Source organism: Nylanderia fulva, unplaced genomic scaffold (genome assembly GCF_048542155.1).
Source record: "Nylanderia fulva isolate GAGA-0341 unplaced genomic scaffold, ASM4854215v1 Scaffold20, whole genome shotgun sequence".
Classification (NCBI taxonomy): Eukaryota; Metazoa; Arthropoda; class Insecta; order Hymenoptera; family Formicidae; genus Nylanderia; species Nylanderia fulva.
Window position 1 is genome coordinate 129,679 of NW_028190264.1, and position 16,982 is coordinate 146,660.

The window sequence follows — 16,982 nt, forward strand, 5'->3', positions numbered from 1 at the left end:
AATTTAACTTGGGAAAAAAGTTAATAAAAATTTATAAAGTCAAAAATAACTATACTGTAAAAAAAATATGTAAAATTACATAAATAATAAATGAAAAATTACATGATAAATAATGAAAAGGTAAACATTTCTATTATTTATCGTGTAATTTTACATTTATTATTTATGTAATTTTACAAATGTTTGTGTAATATATTACATATTTTTTTTTACAGTGTAGTTGAAGTTGAAAATTAATATATTTAAAATTAACTAAGCTAAATTAAAAGCTATTAATACCTTTTAAATAATTAACTAGTCATTACCCAACCCTGCAATGAATGTTAGAGGAATCTTTTTGTCGCCGAAAGTATGTGAAATTTGATACGTGAAACTTTAGCCTTCGAACGATCGATTTTTCCCCCTTCGTTCTTACCTTCTTTTTGTCCCTCATCGACCCTTTTCCGCGAACCATGATTTTACATCCTGTCTCCTGCTCCAATTGTTTCGCAGTCATGCCTCGTGGGCCCAAAATCCTCCCGACGAAGTTAAACTGTAATCATACGACATAACGAGCTGAATCCCTCCGTGCCTTCGCTGAGAAAAGAATTCGACTCTAATTAAACTCATCGGATTATATCCGTTCGCTAATTATAATAATAATAATAATAATAATAATAATAATAATAATAATAATAATGATAGGAAACGCAGAATGCGGGAGCCTTCAAGATCACTTCAAGATCACTTTCCTAAATTTATGCAATCATTATGATCTTCTGTCTGGGACGAATTATATGTGCATGTGCATATACATGTATGCGCTTGCACTCGTGCATGCGTTTGTGCAACACGCAACATAATAAACACACTCGAAAATAAATATGTATCATTCGAGTTTCACGTGCCGAATCCGCAGAAACCTGGCTTGTAAAACCGTGAAGAAAAAAAGACTTGTTCCTCGCGAGGTATCCAGTTTCATTGTTGGATCCCGGTAAATAAAGGCGAGAGTAAATTTAGACGGTGAATCATCCGGCTCTTTAGCCCGCTGCTGGCACATTTTTTTTCAAAAATATTCGGAAAAAATATCTCATAAATATCTTCATCGTTTCGATATAAAAATAATCGTGTATTTAGAGAGAAGACTTTCATTGTCGAGATGCAAATTTAGAGATGTGACGAGAGAGTTGAAAGATTCTTCACACGTTCTAAAAATTGTTTTTCATCTATTTAATAATAATAATAATTAAATATAATAAAATAAAAATAGAATATAAATATAAAATAAAATATTTAAAATAAAATAAATAGAAGTAAATAAAAATAAAATATTTAAAATAAAATAAATAGAAATAAATAAAAAGAAAAAAATGTTTAAAATAAAATGAATAGAATTAAATAAAAATAAAATAAATATAATAATTAAATAATATAAAAATGTAATGATTAAATAATAAATAAAAAATAATTTAAATAATAATTACAAGGTAAATTTATTTATTTTATGCAACCACCTCAAGTGATAAGAGTGATAAGGTAGCCATCGCGAATGCGTACAGAAGCATTTTCTTTAATTATCGATAACGCGCGGTTTATTAGCGAAAAAAATTACCAATCTCGTAAAATCAGCTGCTCGATAATCGGCGAGTTATCGAGTCGATGGGCGTGTAAGCTCTTGAGTAAAGCCAATCGTGTATACATGTCGCGATAACGGATCGATCGATCGATCGATTGCATCCGTAATGAGTTAATAAACGCGGATGCCACCGTCTTAGATAATTCTTACGCGCTGATAAGATGGATGTAATTAATTATTTTCATTCTGTCGCGTTTCACACTTTAAATAAATTAAATAAAAAAAAATGTGCAAAATTTTTTTTTAAATTGCGCGTAAAAAAAATTCATTCTTCAAATAAAATAAAACAAAGAAAAATCGGGAAAAAAGGAAAATTGCGTATAAGAGAGAAAAATTCGCCCTTCAAATAAATTAAAGAAATCATGAAAAATCGGAAAAGGTAAAAAAGAAAAATTGCATGTACAAGAGAGAAAGAATCTTCCTTCAAATAAAGTAAATAAAAAATTTTTTAAATCGTGAAAAATCGAGAAAAGGAAAATTGTGCGTATAACTCGTCCTTCAAATAAATTAAATAAAGAAAAATCGTGAAAAATCGAAAAAAACTAAAGAAAAATTACACGTATAAGGAGAAAAAGAATTTCCCTTGAAATAAATTAAATAACGAATAAAAGCAATCGGAAAAAATCGGAGAAAAATAAAGAAAAATTGTACATATGCAAGACAGAAAGAACTCGTCCTTCGAATAAATTAAATATAAAAGAAAATCATGAAAAATCAGAAAACAAAAATGATGCGTAGATGAGAGAAAGAACTCGCCCTTCGAATAAATTAATTAAAGAATAAATGAATGCGTATATATTTGAGGGGAAAAATTTAAGCACACTCGCGTTCGAAGGGTTAATAAGCTTACACGACCTCGTTATTACGTCTCAATGAGCCGCAGTGGGAGAGACGCGTGCAAGCGAGACGAAGAAACGTGGCTGAGAAGGAAAGGGAGTCGTTTCTTTGGCGCGAACCCTATTTCGGGCGTTACAGAAATAACATTCGGGCGGTTCGATGGTGCATCGCTCGACTTCTCGTCTCGAGATCGACGAGCAAGAGAAGTCTTCTTCCTCCACGAGAAAAATATGCGATGTCGAGTAAAAAAATTTTGTTTTAAAGAAATAAGTTTCTCTTGAAGAAACACGCGGAGAGAATCTTCAGATTCAACAGGATCACTATATGCATATATATATATATTTCTACTATTATTAATATTAATAATACTATTAATATACTATATTAATTAAACATTAGTATATTAATAATATTATTGAACACTAGTATATTGATATAATATTATTGATATTAATATTAACAATAATATATCAATAGTATATCAATAATATATTATTAATATATTATACTATTACTATATAGTATATAGTAATACTATATACCATATAGTATTACCATATAGTATATACTATATAGTATTACTACATAGTATATAGTAACAGTATAATATTAATAATATACTATACTATTACTATATAGTATATATTAATACTATATAGTATATACTATATTATACTATTACTATATAATATATATTATTATAATTAATATATATTATAATATATATACTATTATTAATATTAATAATAGTACATATCATAATATACTATTAATATACTATGGATGTACTATTGATATACTATTCCTATACTATTGATATACTATTAAGATATATTAATATATATAATAATGTTTAATATATATTATATTATTAATTTATACCAATTATTATAACGATATACTATTATTATATATTATAACAATTATATGTGGTTATATATATAGAATATTTTAAAAGATCCGAATTTCGAAAAGATTTAACTCGGTATCTAAGGTCCTTGAGTCTTGTTTAAGTGAAAAAATAATCCGGGAAACACGCCAAGCTTACGTTGCACCGCTGGTGCAACAGCACATGATATGCACCTACGATACGTCATGATACTCACGTCTGGATGTTCTTTAACGGGTACGTAGACCTTCTCTGTGAGAGTCGTGATGTCGCCTTCGGGTTCCGGCAAGACGAGCGGCTCCTTCTTCACTCCGCTGATTTGAAAAAGACTCGCCCGCACCTTTGCGATCTCTGTAACAAGAAATGAGAGAGAAAAGATTAATATAGTCCCAGTGTTGGAGGATTTTTAAATTAGCTAGATCGCTAGAGAAAAGTGAGATAAAAATATCTAAAAGATAAAATCATATGACGATTCATCTAGATAATTTTATTATTTTTATAAAGACCATTTATGTAAACACAGTTGTGAAAAATGTAAATTACATACACAATAAAAAATTGTGTTTTCTTATTAAAAACGGTCCCTGTTAAGAATTTTATGTCAAATATTTAATATATTCATGTGTGTTGATTTAATATATTGCTGTTGTGTTAATGGAATGTTAAATTATTAAAACAACTAAAAAAAGATGTAAAAATAACACAATGTGCATCTATTTTTAATTTTACACAATAAATATGTTCTGTTTTATTAGTGGCAAGATTTATCTGTCAACATTTATAGAATAAAATGTTGATTTCTATTTTATATTTTTAGTTAATTTTTACATTAAAACTATGTTAATTTTATACAAAATTTATTTTAAATTACTTGAAATCTTGTATTTATTTTGTATTAAAATATTAACACAGTATTCGTGTCTCCATTTCACATATATTATAAATGAACAATTAACATAAAAATTTCTGTGGATTGTTTGGGACATGTAAACTCTGTTAAATTTAACACAAATTTTTCAACTGTATATAAAAGGAATATAGAAATATATTCATACTTTTATTTGTAAACTTTTATCGTTTTTATTGTTTAAATATTTTTATCTGCTATAACTCTAAACCAAATTATCTGAACATTATTCCAGATAATTCATTAAATATTTTTCCAATTAAGATGCAGATATACATATTTTTATTATTTATGTATATATATAAATGACACCAAAAACTTTTAATATATAAATATATATTTTTTAATATATAGTATATAAATAATAATTTAAATAAATATATTATATTATATATTATATAATATTTATAATATATTTATATTATATTATATAATATTTATAATATTTATATAAATTATAAATAAATGATGAACTACACGTATAATTCTATATGTATGAATAAAATATATAAGAAGGAGATAGAAACACAGATAAATGTGCAGCGGGATTTTAATTAAAATCGCTGATTGATCCTAAGAGATCTCGTGAAAGAATAAGCACATCTCAAGTTGATTTCGAATAGTCATTCTCCGATGAATCTGCCCCGGGAAAAGGAAGGGAGCAGCAGGCAGTTATACATATATCATCGAGGAAAACGAAACGAAGCGAAATGAAACCGCGTGCATCCTTCATTCGATAAATAACGTGACGCGGTCGGTCCTTATACGCGCGATAAAAGCGAGCCTGCATAAGCGAACTGCGCGTGTGCGCGCGCGTTTCGTGTCATTGCATACCTCTATATGCACGGCATGCATTCTCACGAACGTATTTATGTATGTACGTAACTTACCCGTGCGTCAAATGCAGCGCTAATAACGGGGCGCTGCGAATCTGGGCGTGGCAAGCTTCTCCTTAAGTTGCGACCAGAAAGGGACTCGAGTGATCAATTCTTTTTATTTCCCGGAGTTTTTTTTTAATCCATTCATTCATTCATTCATATTTATCTTAATTAATATTTTTAATTTTAGCTTAAATAATTTTATTTATATTTTATATTTTATTTTATTATATTTTATTATATTTATTTTATTATATTTTATAAATATTTTTAAGATATTTAAAAATATATAAAAAATTTTTTAAATATTAAAATATATAAATATATTACAACTCTCCTATATAAATATATATTTTTAATATATAATATATAAACAATAATTTATATAAATATATTATATATATATATATATATATATATATATATATAATATTTATATATAAATTATAAATAAATGATTAAATACATGTATAATTATGTACGTATGTATATAATAAGTGTACTGAGTAATTGATATAATTGACTTAAATTACGATTAATTGAGTTTTAAAGAATTTTTCGACATGTATCGGAGATTTAAAAATGTTAACATTTTTAAATCTCTGATACATGTCGAAAAATTCTTTAAAACTCAATTAATCGTAATTTATGTCAATTATATCAATTACTCAGTAGCTTCTGCTTTCATGGTAAAATCGCAATTAAATAAAAGATCAACTTTAATTTGTAATTGTCGCAATTTGTGAGCAAAATATATACACTGGAAAAAATTGTTAGCTCGAAACCGTTCAACTAAATTACTATTTTGTTAATTGAACATATATTAGTATTTAAGTCAAATATACATTTCTTTTTTTAAATATTTCCATACGTTCAATTAATAAAATAATATTTAATAGTTGAACGATTTAATTAAGTTTACAAATTTTTTTCAGTGTACGCAAAACAATAATTAAAGTTATTTAGAAAACATTATAAAACAAATTTAAATCGTATTCGATAACTCGAACAGCTGTTTACTCATTCAAGAATAATATACAATTGTAATTATTTATCTTTCCAGTTATAAATATTCTAGATATAATTATAATATGATATAATTATAAAAATAATCTTAATATTGAATTAAAAAATTCAATATATTAAATTCATGTATATATTAATATTACATTCAATATATTAATATTGAATTATAATGCAATATATTAGTATTGAGAATTATAATTTAGTATATTTATTCAATTATATTCAATATATTAATATTGAATTATAGTTTAATATATATTAAATATATTTAATTCGAAATATATTTGTAAATTTCTTTGCTCGAGATTTTTCTTCTCCTACGAGATAAGATAAATTTTTCGCGATATAAATTGAAGTGAGAAAGAAAATGCAGAGACAAAAGCTCGCATGCATCGAGGTGCGCGATTTCGCGTAAGTAGAATGCCGTGTATAAGTTGCAAAGTGACGTTTACGTTCGTCCCGTTCTCTCCCGACACCGGTCATCGATGTAGCATCGCGACCCCAAAAGATCGCGCGAGGGCCCCGTCGAATACGTTCTTACAGCGCGTATATCCGCCGCACGTAAAAGGTCAACGTTCCGCGTCTGCCCCACTTTCTCGCATGCCTGACCTCTTCGGCTCTTCGTCGTCTACCTCGTCCTCATCTCCTCCGATGTAATCGTGTCCAAGCGTCCACACGCGACGACGTTTTCCATCGAGAACCTTTTTGCGTAAGAAAAATCGAGGGTCCTCAGGCGAACCCCTCTTTCTCGACGAATTCTTTTTACTAATTAATTATTTTTTTTTTACTTATTTAATTCTTTTTAAAATTCAAAGTTTTCTGGGTAAAACATATCATGATTTTGAACTGTTTCTTCGTCAAATTTTTTATTGGCGACTTTGGAGATAGAATGTATAAATATTTGGGATTTTTAGAATAAAAGATCTGTGCGCGAAATTTATTTGATTAATTAATTTATCGAGCGAATTTTTTTATATAAATATCGATATCAACTACTTTTCTCGGCGAAAAAATCTGTCAGATTTTTAAACACATGATTTTGAACTATTTCTTCGTCAAGTTTTTTATTAGCGATTTTGGAGATAGAATGTATATAATAAAAAATATATGGAATTTGTAGAATGAAAGATCTGTGTTATTTTATTAATTAATTCATTGAGCGATTTTTTTAATATAAAATTCGATATCAACAACTTTTCTCGGCGAAAAAATCTGTCAGATTTTTAAACATGATTTTGAATTGTTTCTTTGTAAAATGTTTTATCGATGATACAATAAAAGAAATCCATCCTTTTCTTTTTTAAATAATCAAAAATTCACACGAATGACTGACAATATATTGTGATAAACAAATAAAGAAAGAATAAATTACAAAGAATATAAAAAAATTTTAAATTTGAACGAAGAGACGCAATTTGTGTCGAGCAAACTGCCTTATTAGATTTAAATTGTAAATTATTAATATATCAAGACGAGCGATTAGACGTGTTTTTAAAATCGTAGATGATTCGATTCAATAGCTACGCAGTAAATTGCAGTTTATAACAGTTTACGACTCACATACACATACATACACGAGTTTCCTTTAATGAAGCGCTCGATTATCTTGAAGAGAAGCCAATTATTAGCTACTGAATGGATGTCGTTGTTTTTATCCAATAAACAGTGAGCTTAGATACATGAGTCGCGGCATATAAATTTTTTCTTCTAACAAATTTCTTAAAAATAAAATTACTTAGATAATTTTCGACGAATATCTATATCGAATTTGATGTCAAAACATTCGCTTAATATATTAATAAAATAAATTTCACAGATTGAATAAAATAAGTTTCACAAATTAAATTACTAAATAAAATACATTTCATTAAATTATTAAATAAAATAAATTTCTGTTTATCATATAAAATAAAATCCAATAAACGCGATAAAAAAGAGTACTTGAATTATTGCAATCAATTTTAATAATAAAATTTTTTATTAACAAATATAAACTGATTTGAGAATTTTCGCTGAGAGAGAGAAAATCGATATCGAATTTGATATAAAAAAATTTGCTTAATAAATTTTATAAATTAATAAAATAAATTTCTATTTATCATACAATAAAATATATTTATCCAAATAAACGAATTTAAAAGAGTAGGTGAATTATTGCGATAATAAATTTCTTTATTAGAAATTTTGTAAAATAGTTTGAGAATTTTTTTGCTAACAATGAGAGAAAATTGATATCGAAAAATTCGCTTGATTAATAATTATAATTAATAAAATAAATTTTAATTAATAAAATAAAATTTTATTAATTTCAATTAATCAGATAAATTGTTTTTTATTTCTCTTAATGATATTTTATTCGCGATTTTGGAGATAGAATGTATATATCGTGAAAAATAAAATAAAATAAAATAATGCGCATTATATCGGTCTTTTAACATCTCCGAGAGTGACTCCTCGTCAATCTACTCCGTGAAAAGGCAATTTCTCGGTTATAAACACGCCGCGCATTGTCATACTTATTTCCAGTAGAAATCGGCAGATTATTCCTTCCTCTCGGACAGGACGAGGACTCGTCATGTCGCCGCGATTTTCTCAAGATAATAAAAGAGAGTGGGAGAATGCGTCACGATATTATGCACGCGTCACGTTCTTCGTCTTCTTCTTCTTCGTCGGATTAGTTAGAAGTATGAGGAATTCACGCGAGAGGGAAACGCACAGATACACACACACACACAGACACACATATGTATATAGATTACACGGATAGATAGACGCAGATAGAAAAACAGGAATGGCGGGAGAAGAAGAAGAGGGGAAATAAAGGAGGGCATCATAGCCGCTTTTAGCACAGCTCATCGGGCAACCCATCTGCGTGACATCAGCTGACCGTCGCTCTTGGCTTCTCTCTCTCCTTTTTCAACCCACAATCGTTCTTTCCTTCTCCTCCTCGCTCGCTCTAGATCTCTTCCAAAATATGCGATGCGTGTAACGCGTATATGTATAGTCGCACGAGTGCGTCGCATGCAAAATAGAAGGAGAGACAGCCGTATCTCCGTTTCAATGTCAACGCGGCCGCATTCGACATCGTTAGAAATGATATAGAGAACAACGACGATTCTGAAATGTGAGTATCGATCGATCGGATCGTGCGTCAACGCGACAGTGCGTCGCGTGACGTTTCGCCCGCGAGTGCGCATGCGCGACGCGCACACGTGGGTGTGCGCTGTCAAATCGTGGCGCGGCATCGGCGCGGCGGCATGAGATCACCGATTTCGTAATCGGAAGCTGAGGGATCGTCCTCCAAGATGACAAGCCTTCCTACTTTATTCTATTTCTCTCTTTCTTCATCAATTTTTTTTTGTATATCTAGCATCTCGCGTTTAAAACGCGACAGAGATGATTTTGAAATTAATTAGGTAAAAATGAGATGAAAATATGTAAATTTGTCTTAGGTAAGTTGAAGATAATTTTTAAATTAATTAGATAAAAAATAAATGAGATAAAATAAAAGATGATACTAAAATTTCATCTAGATGATCATCTATACAATATAATTTAAATAAAAAAACAAACACTGACGCGCGGGAGAAAAATCTTGAATGTTTTTTTTCCGAATGTCAATTACTTTGACTGACCGAAATAAATTGTTTCCTTTGTCCGAGGAGAATTGAACGACGGGTTTCGGTCAAACGAGACAGCGATAATTGGCCTGAATCGAGGGAACACGTGGCTCGCCGTCGGCGACAAAAGGCCAGCACACGATAAACTGCCGCGCCGTCAGCTGGATCCTCTCGCACGGCCCATGAATGCAGAAATGCCGTTACAATAAAGAATGTGCGACATCGCGCGCCGATAGATTACGTGATCCTCATTTTTAGAGCCCCTCGGAACTCGACTTCGCATAGAAATAAATTGTCTCGTTATCGCAGCCGCGTGAATAATTGCTCGTTCGCTATAAAGGTGATCACGCATTCATCTACCTAATAAAAGACGCATTTTTCACAAAAGAAAATGTGCGTGTAATAAATGCACCACATCACAATAAAAGTATAAATATTTATATCAATATTTATATATCGATATGTAATATATAAATCTGCTTATTTCTGTATAATTGAAAATTTCGTCTTTCAATGTTGCGATTCCAGTCAACGCGCACTCTTGCAAAATCTGCGTCTATAATATCTGGTACAAATATAAATGGCGTAAAATTCATAACTAGTTCATCATCCATCTTGCGGCCACCCCTTAAGCAATGGCCAATTTATTTTCGCGCGATGAGGCAAGCGCGGCTTCTATTTATATGTAACCGTTGCTCCAGAAATTTTACGACAAATACGAATTATACGCACGGGGAAGAAATGACTCGTGTAATCCGCTGGACGAGGAAATGAGATGCGGATTATCGGTAGACATACGTTTTCCGTCGTCTGCGTACGACGTGTATACAAACTTAGGCGTATATAACAACATATCGGATTTCGAGGCTTTTATCCGACAATCTAACGCAACATCTATCTATCTGTCTGTCTAATAGCTGGCAATCTAACTTGTATATTATCTTCTCAACGTTTCACTATTTCGTCGGTTTTTCGATTTTATATTCAATAAAAATTATATAATTTATTATATTTTAATAAATAATTATTGTATATAATAATATAACATATATTAATATATTTATATAATATTTATATTTAAATTTATATAATTTATATAGAATAAGATTATTTATTTTTATTATACATATATAATAATATAATATATATTAACATATTATATTATTGTATTATTATATATAATAAAAATAAAATATTGTATTTATATTATATATAATTATTTTATATCTATATGTGTAATATATTATAAATTTACTGCGCATTATTATTATGTATATACGACTCCACGATTTCAATGGCAAAAAATTAATCGCTCCAAACGACCGAATTTATGGTACAACGCAGGAGGGATACCGTTAAGACCTGATTGCCCATTGAAATTTCTATACCAGTCCAATCAACATCTTGGTATTTCTCTTTTAAAATTAGTAGTCGACCTTCGAATCATTGTATAAAAATTGTAAAAAAAAAAAAAATGCTCGCGTCTCTACTTCATTCTTACAAGAACATTTTTGGCCTCCGGGAGTCTTCAAATCGCATCCAGAATACCGGAAGTGCGACTCTACACGCAGGAAACATTATTGGGAATTTTTTTTTTTATTTTGCTGGTGCAGATATCACATTATTCTTAATGCAGAAATGGTGTATTGACTTTGCGAACATAAATATCCCTCACTTTTTGCTGAAAACGATCGGTATCGCATATATAGTTGATGACAGGAAATTACGATACCGGTTATATATGACTCGTTTCGCAAAAACTCGGGATAATCAACAACGTCTTGCAATTTCGCTCAACGCGGCGATATGATTAATCATTATAAATATTAAAAAAAAATTCGAGAGATAGATAGGAAACGTCAAACACGGATGACATCTTTTTCCTGACAGTTCAATTAGAGATATTTTTTTTATAATATTTTGATAAGACGGAGCACATTTTCTTTTTCCTAACGAATAAAAACATCCGACAAAGAATATATATATATATATATATATATATATATATATATAAGTATACAAATGCATAATAACAAGTTGATAGAGTAATAGATATATCACGAAGCCATTAATTGAAGAATCGCGGCTCTCTACAAATCTTGGGTTTAGCGAGGAGGAAGGATTCTCTTGGAAAGGTTAACGAGGCGAAAGGAAAATGCAGCACGCGAGAAGACAGTTATGAAGACCGAAGTGAAATCCAGAGATGAGATGGAAGAGAGACGGAGAAACACGCGAAAGTATTGCAACAAATATCACGATATGATATCTGTAATAATAATTAATAATCAGATAAATAGATATGAAATATTGTCGACTGTAATATTTCTTTTCTGTGGAAATAAAAACGAAATAAAATATCGGAAAAGAATTAAGAAGAGGAGAAAAAATGTATTGTGAAAAATTTTGGAAAAAATATCAGATTCAACGAATTGCAAATTATTTATTTCTTAAGCCGCAGATAATTAACACATTTTAATTCAAATGTATAGACATCAAATAGAGCGATAAAAATAAAATTTCTATAGATTATCGACAAGATCTCTCATACATAAATTCCTCTAAAACTAAGAAAAGTTTATTGAATTTAAGAATATATAAATGAAATATATCTTAAAAGAAAATTTCGCATATGCCTCAGTTCTGCAACATTTCGTCAAAACGGAGAGTGCAACCACAAATTACAAATTATCCATTTTTGAATTTGATTTAAATTTTAGATGATTGATGAACATCAAAAAGATGATAAAAATAAAAAATATATTTCTACAGTTTATCAACAGAATTTCTGATATAGATACGTATAAATAAACCTTGAGATTTGAAAAAAATATTTATTGAATTTATTTCGAGATCTTACAAATATCTCAAACGCGGAATTTTCGCGCGTGCATCTCTACACCTGCAATATGTTTATCGTAATGCAAATGCAAATTATAAATTAACTATATTTTTAAATTTTGTTTAAATTTTAACTCATTAATTAAAAATAAACTACAGATTTTGTCGACAGGATCTCCGATAAGTAAATCCCCTTCAAATTAAAAAAGAAAACTGATTACTGAATTTATTTTGAGAGATGAAATGTATCCCGAATGGAATTTTCGCGCGCGCATCTCTGGCACTTGCAACGTTCCGCCTTATCGTAACGCGAGTGCAACAGGGAGAATGCAACCACACAGTTGCATACAGAAGAAGAGTATCGCTCCGCTCCTGCTCCGGTCCGGTTCGGTCATCAGCCCCGCAATATAGCCGAGCCCTTAAGGGCCCGAGTTAAAGACCGCGCCGTCTTGTTGCATAGGATGTTTTCTCTCTTCAGAAGAAGAAAGAGGCATCCCGAATTAAGTTTTGCGCTCCTAACCACGAGCCATTTCGAAATTCGCGGCTCGTATTTTTTTATATCGCAACATTGAAACACGATTATATATAATTATGCAGAAATAAGCAGATTTTTTTTAGGTAAAGCAAGGATCAAAATGCGAAATAATCGATTTATATTAATATATATCGATATATATATCAATATATACCGATTTATATAACGATTTATATATCAATTTATATATTGATTTTTATATCGATTTATATGTCGATTTTTATATCGATTTTTATATCGATTTATATATCGATTTATATATCGATGCATATATCGATTTATATATCGACTTTTATATCGATTTATATATCGATTTATATATCGATGCATATATCAATTTATATATCGATTTTTATATTAATTTATATATCGATGCATATATCGATGTATAATATCGAATATGACCTCTTCGAGAAAAATTCCAACAATCGAAACAACACATTCCAACTCTTCCCACTTCCATCGGTCAATCATGTTCCATCGATCCAAAAATGGAGCTGCAGGGGTTTAATGGGTTAAGAACCGTGCGCGAGAGCGTGTGCGTATATATATATATGCGAGAAACGTGCGACAATCGTCGACGGCGGAGGCGGAGGAGAAGCGTAGGCATTTCCTTATTTAGAAACGGAGAGACGCCGTTGCGTTCGAGAGGGAACCGCTCTTTTCCATGGGCGGAGAGGAGAGGAGAGAAGACACTTACGGAAAGAGAGAAGTCGATGCCGAAAAAAGCCCCGAGACGAGTCGTTCTGAATGACTCTCTGGCCTCGGTTGCCGCGCCTCTCTTTCGACGAGAGAGATTCTCGATCGCGATCAACACGAGACCCTCCGGAATTCGATACTCTCTCTCGACCAAGCTTCCTCTTTTTTTTTAGATACCCCTCAAAATTCCATCTATCTTTCAAGTTTATATATATATCGCACGAGTTTTTAAAATACCCTCACATTGTTACATTTCAATTATCATCCTAAATTATATATATATATATATATATATTTTTTATATTTATAATATTAATATAAATTACGTATATAATATATATAAAATTAAATATTATATATGTATAATATTTAAAATTAAATATCAAAATTTTAAAATAAAATTATGTATTTATAAAATAAAATAAAATTGTAAAATATTAAATATTAAAATTAAATATCCTATATGTGTAATATTTAATTATTATTTAAATAAAAATAAAAAATTAAAAAATACGAAAATGGGCCACTGTGAAAACGCAAGTACGATTTTTTGCAAAATAATTTGTCAGCTTATAATAGTCAGGCAATAAACAGATCTTGTTCGCTTCGCCCTTCCCTAGACGCCCCCACATTTCAGAAATATCGCGACTTCCGTTTCGCGAAAGAGAGATCGCGGACATCAACGGTGCCCGGATTACGAAGACACGTTGTTGGCACGGAAACGTAGACCTATATTCACGGATCGGATTCAAAACGATATCTCGGTTGCGCGAATATTAGGTTGCCGACCGCGATTTTCTCCCTTCCACCCCCTTTGGATAAATGTGCGACCGCGATTATATATTATTTTAAATATGCGCACATTTTTATCTCAATCAGATAATTTCCAAATATTTTGGGATTTTTTGCGACAAAAGAATTTCTGCGAGTGTCACGTTCAGAATTACAAAAATATAACAAAAGCGATGATTGAGCAGGTTTAATGGGCTGATAAAAAAAAAAAAGAAAAAATCGATGATAAATTTTAAAAATACTCATTATCATATATATATATAAAAAAAACAAGTAAATATTTTCCTAAAATCTGTGATGAATTTATTTTAAAATTATTACCAAGGAAATATTCCTTCTTAAAGCTAACTGTTAAAGAAGAAGAGTAAATTGAGCAATATAGAATTCTATTTTTCCGCGTGTATTTTTACATATGTAATTTAGACGTGCTTAGGAGCTAGAAAATATCTTTGTCGACGAATATCGCGAGTCATCTCTGGATCCGAGAGGGATTAATTCTGATTTAATAATAGCGCCGCTATTCTGCGATATCGTTTAGTAACCGCGTATTTTTCATTCGTCCTAGGAAACTCGTTCTGCGTCCGAGCTCGAATTGCATAACGAAACCGCATTTATCGGATGTAGGCGGATTAAGTCTCTCGTTCAAGTCAAAGCTGAAACGATTTTATTATACACATAAACTTATAAACATTTACTGTGATTCGATGAAAGCGGGTCGTCTCTCCTTTACAGATTTCTCATTCGTAATATGGAAAGTAAGATTGATCGTTTGCCAATCTCTTTCTCTCTCTCTCTCTCTTTCTCTCTGTATCATACGTTCTAATTTTGCGTTTAATTTAAATTTAAATTTAAAAAATTAAAATAGAATTAAAATTAAAAAATTTCAAAAATTAAAAAATTTTTTAAATTAAAATTAAAAATTTTTTAAATTAAAATAAAATTTAAATTTAAATTTTAAACTATCGTTCGAGACATTAAAACGATCGGCTGGATTTTCACTCGTGATTTAATATCCACATCCGAATAACTTACTCTTTTTTAGCGTTTTATAATATAATACTCCGATAAGAAATATCGCGAGTGACTAGAAAAAGATATGTCCCAACTTGCGAGGTAACTTTCCAACGAATGCACATACATAAACCTGTGGTCTTGTCTGTGGACCGTACATTTGAAAGCCGAACGATATCTTTCGCGTTACAACGAAAAAACTTCTTATGATCATAAAAAAAAAATAATAATTTATGCTTGCGAAGAAAATCTTTCGCAATCGCGAATCGGTTAGCGCCTTCTTGGGATATCGTCGAGAAATCGAATGCACAATCGATGACGATATTGATTTTCTTCTTTTTTTTTCTTTTCATTCCATTAAACTTGTTTCTTTAATTATCGTTTTTGTTATATTTTTGTAATTCTGAACAAGACACTCGCAGAAATTATTTGAAGTATATTATAAAATTTTATTGAGGAAAAATCAGATTTCTACGCTGGAAAACAAAATTGTTAAACTTGACTAAACCTTTCAACTAAATATTATTTTGTTAATTAAACATAAAATATTTATGTTAAATATAACATTAAATCTAACTAAAATGTATATATTTTTAACTTAAATACTAACATATGTTCAGTTCACAAAATAGTAATTTAGTTGAAAAATTTAGTCAAGTTGACAAATTTTTTTTCAGTGCATCATAAGTACATAAAATTTTTGGTAACATTCTCGATTAAAGTATTAAATTTACTAGAAATTCAGAGTACATTCTTGAATAAATTTACTTGCGATAAACTTATAAAAAATTTGCGGCTATTTAAAGTATATTATAATAAAATTGTATTGAAGAAAAATTCGATTTCCATCATAAGTAAATAAAATTTTTATTTTAATTTAATTTATTCTCGATTTTTGTTTTAATTTATTTTCAATTAAAGTATTAAATTTACTAGAGAGAATTCAAAATGCATTTTTGAATAAATTCGCGTAGGAATTTAACTTACGACAGATTTGTGACTACGAAAACTTTTGAAATACTTGAAATATATTAATACTTCTTTAAGGTAATCCTAAACGTTCTTGAGAAGTCTGTATATTCCGTCTTGTTTTATCAACAAAATGTAAAGTTAGATAAACTATAAATCTATTTATTGACTATACAGATTGTTTTTTACCTGAAATTATAACGCTTCGCTCTTTGTTCATATTAATACTTCAATTTGTACCGGAAAAAGATTTATCAATCTTGTACAATTTAAAGTATTAACATTAACAAAAGATGAAGTGTTGTACTTTCAGGTAAAAAACAATCCGTATAGCTAATAAATAGATTTATAGTTGATCTAGCCTCT

At 29.7% G+C, this 16,982-nt stretch overlaps 1 protein-coding gene across 4 annotated transcripts in view; it reads right to left on the reverse strand.

The window, feature by feature from the left end:
• The window catches only part of how (protein held out wings), a 46,455-nt gene that overhangs the window by 17,234 nt on the left and 12,239 nt on the right, over positions 1-16,982 (reverse strand). For all 4 annotated transcript variants that reach the window (XM_029320040.2, XM_029320039.2, XM_029320038.2 and 1 more), the window contains exons 2-3: positions 3,559-3,692; positions 416-532 (exon numbers count right to left, since the gene is read on the reverse strand). In XM_029320040.2, coding sequence (XP_029175873.1) covers positions 416-532; positions 3,559-3,692 — 251 coding nt within the window. The remainder of the gene's footprint in view (positions 1-415; positions 533-3,558; positions 3,693-16,982) is intronic.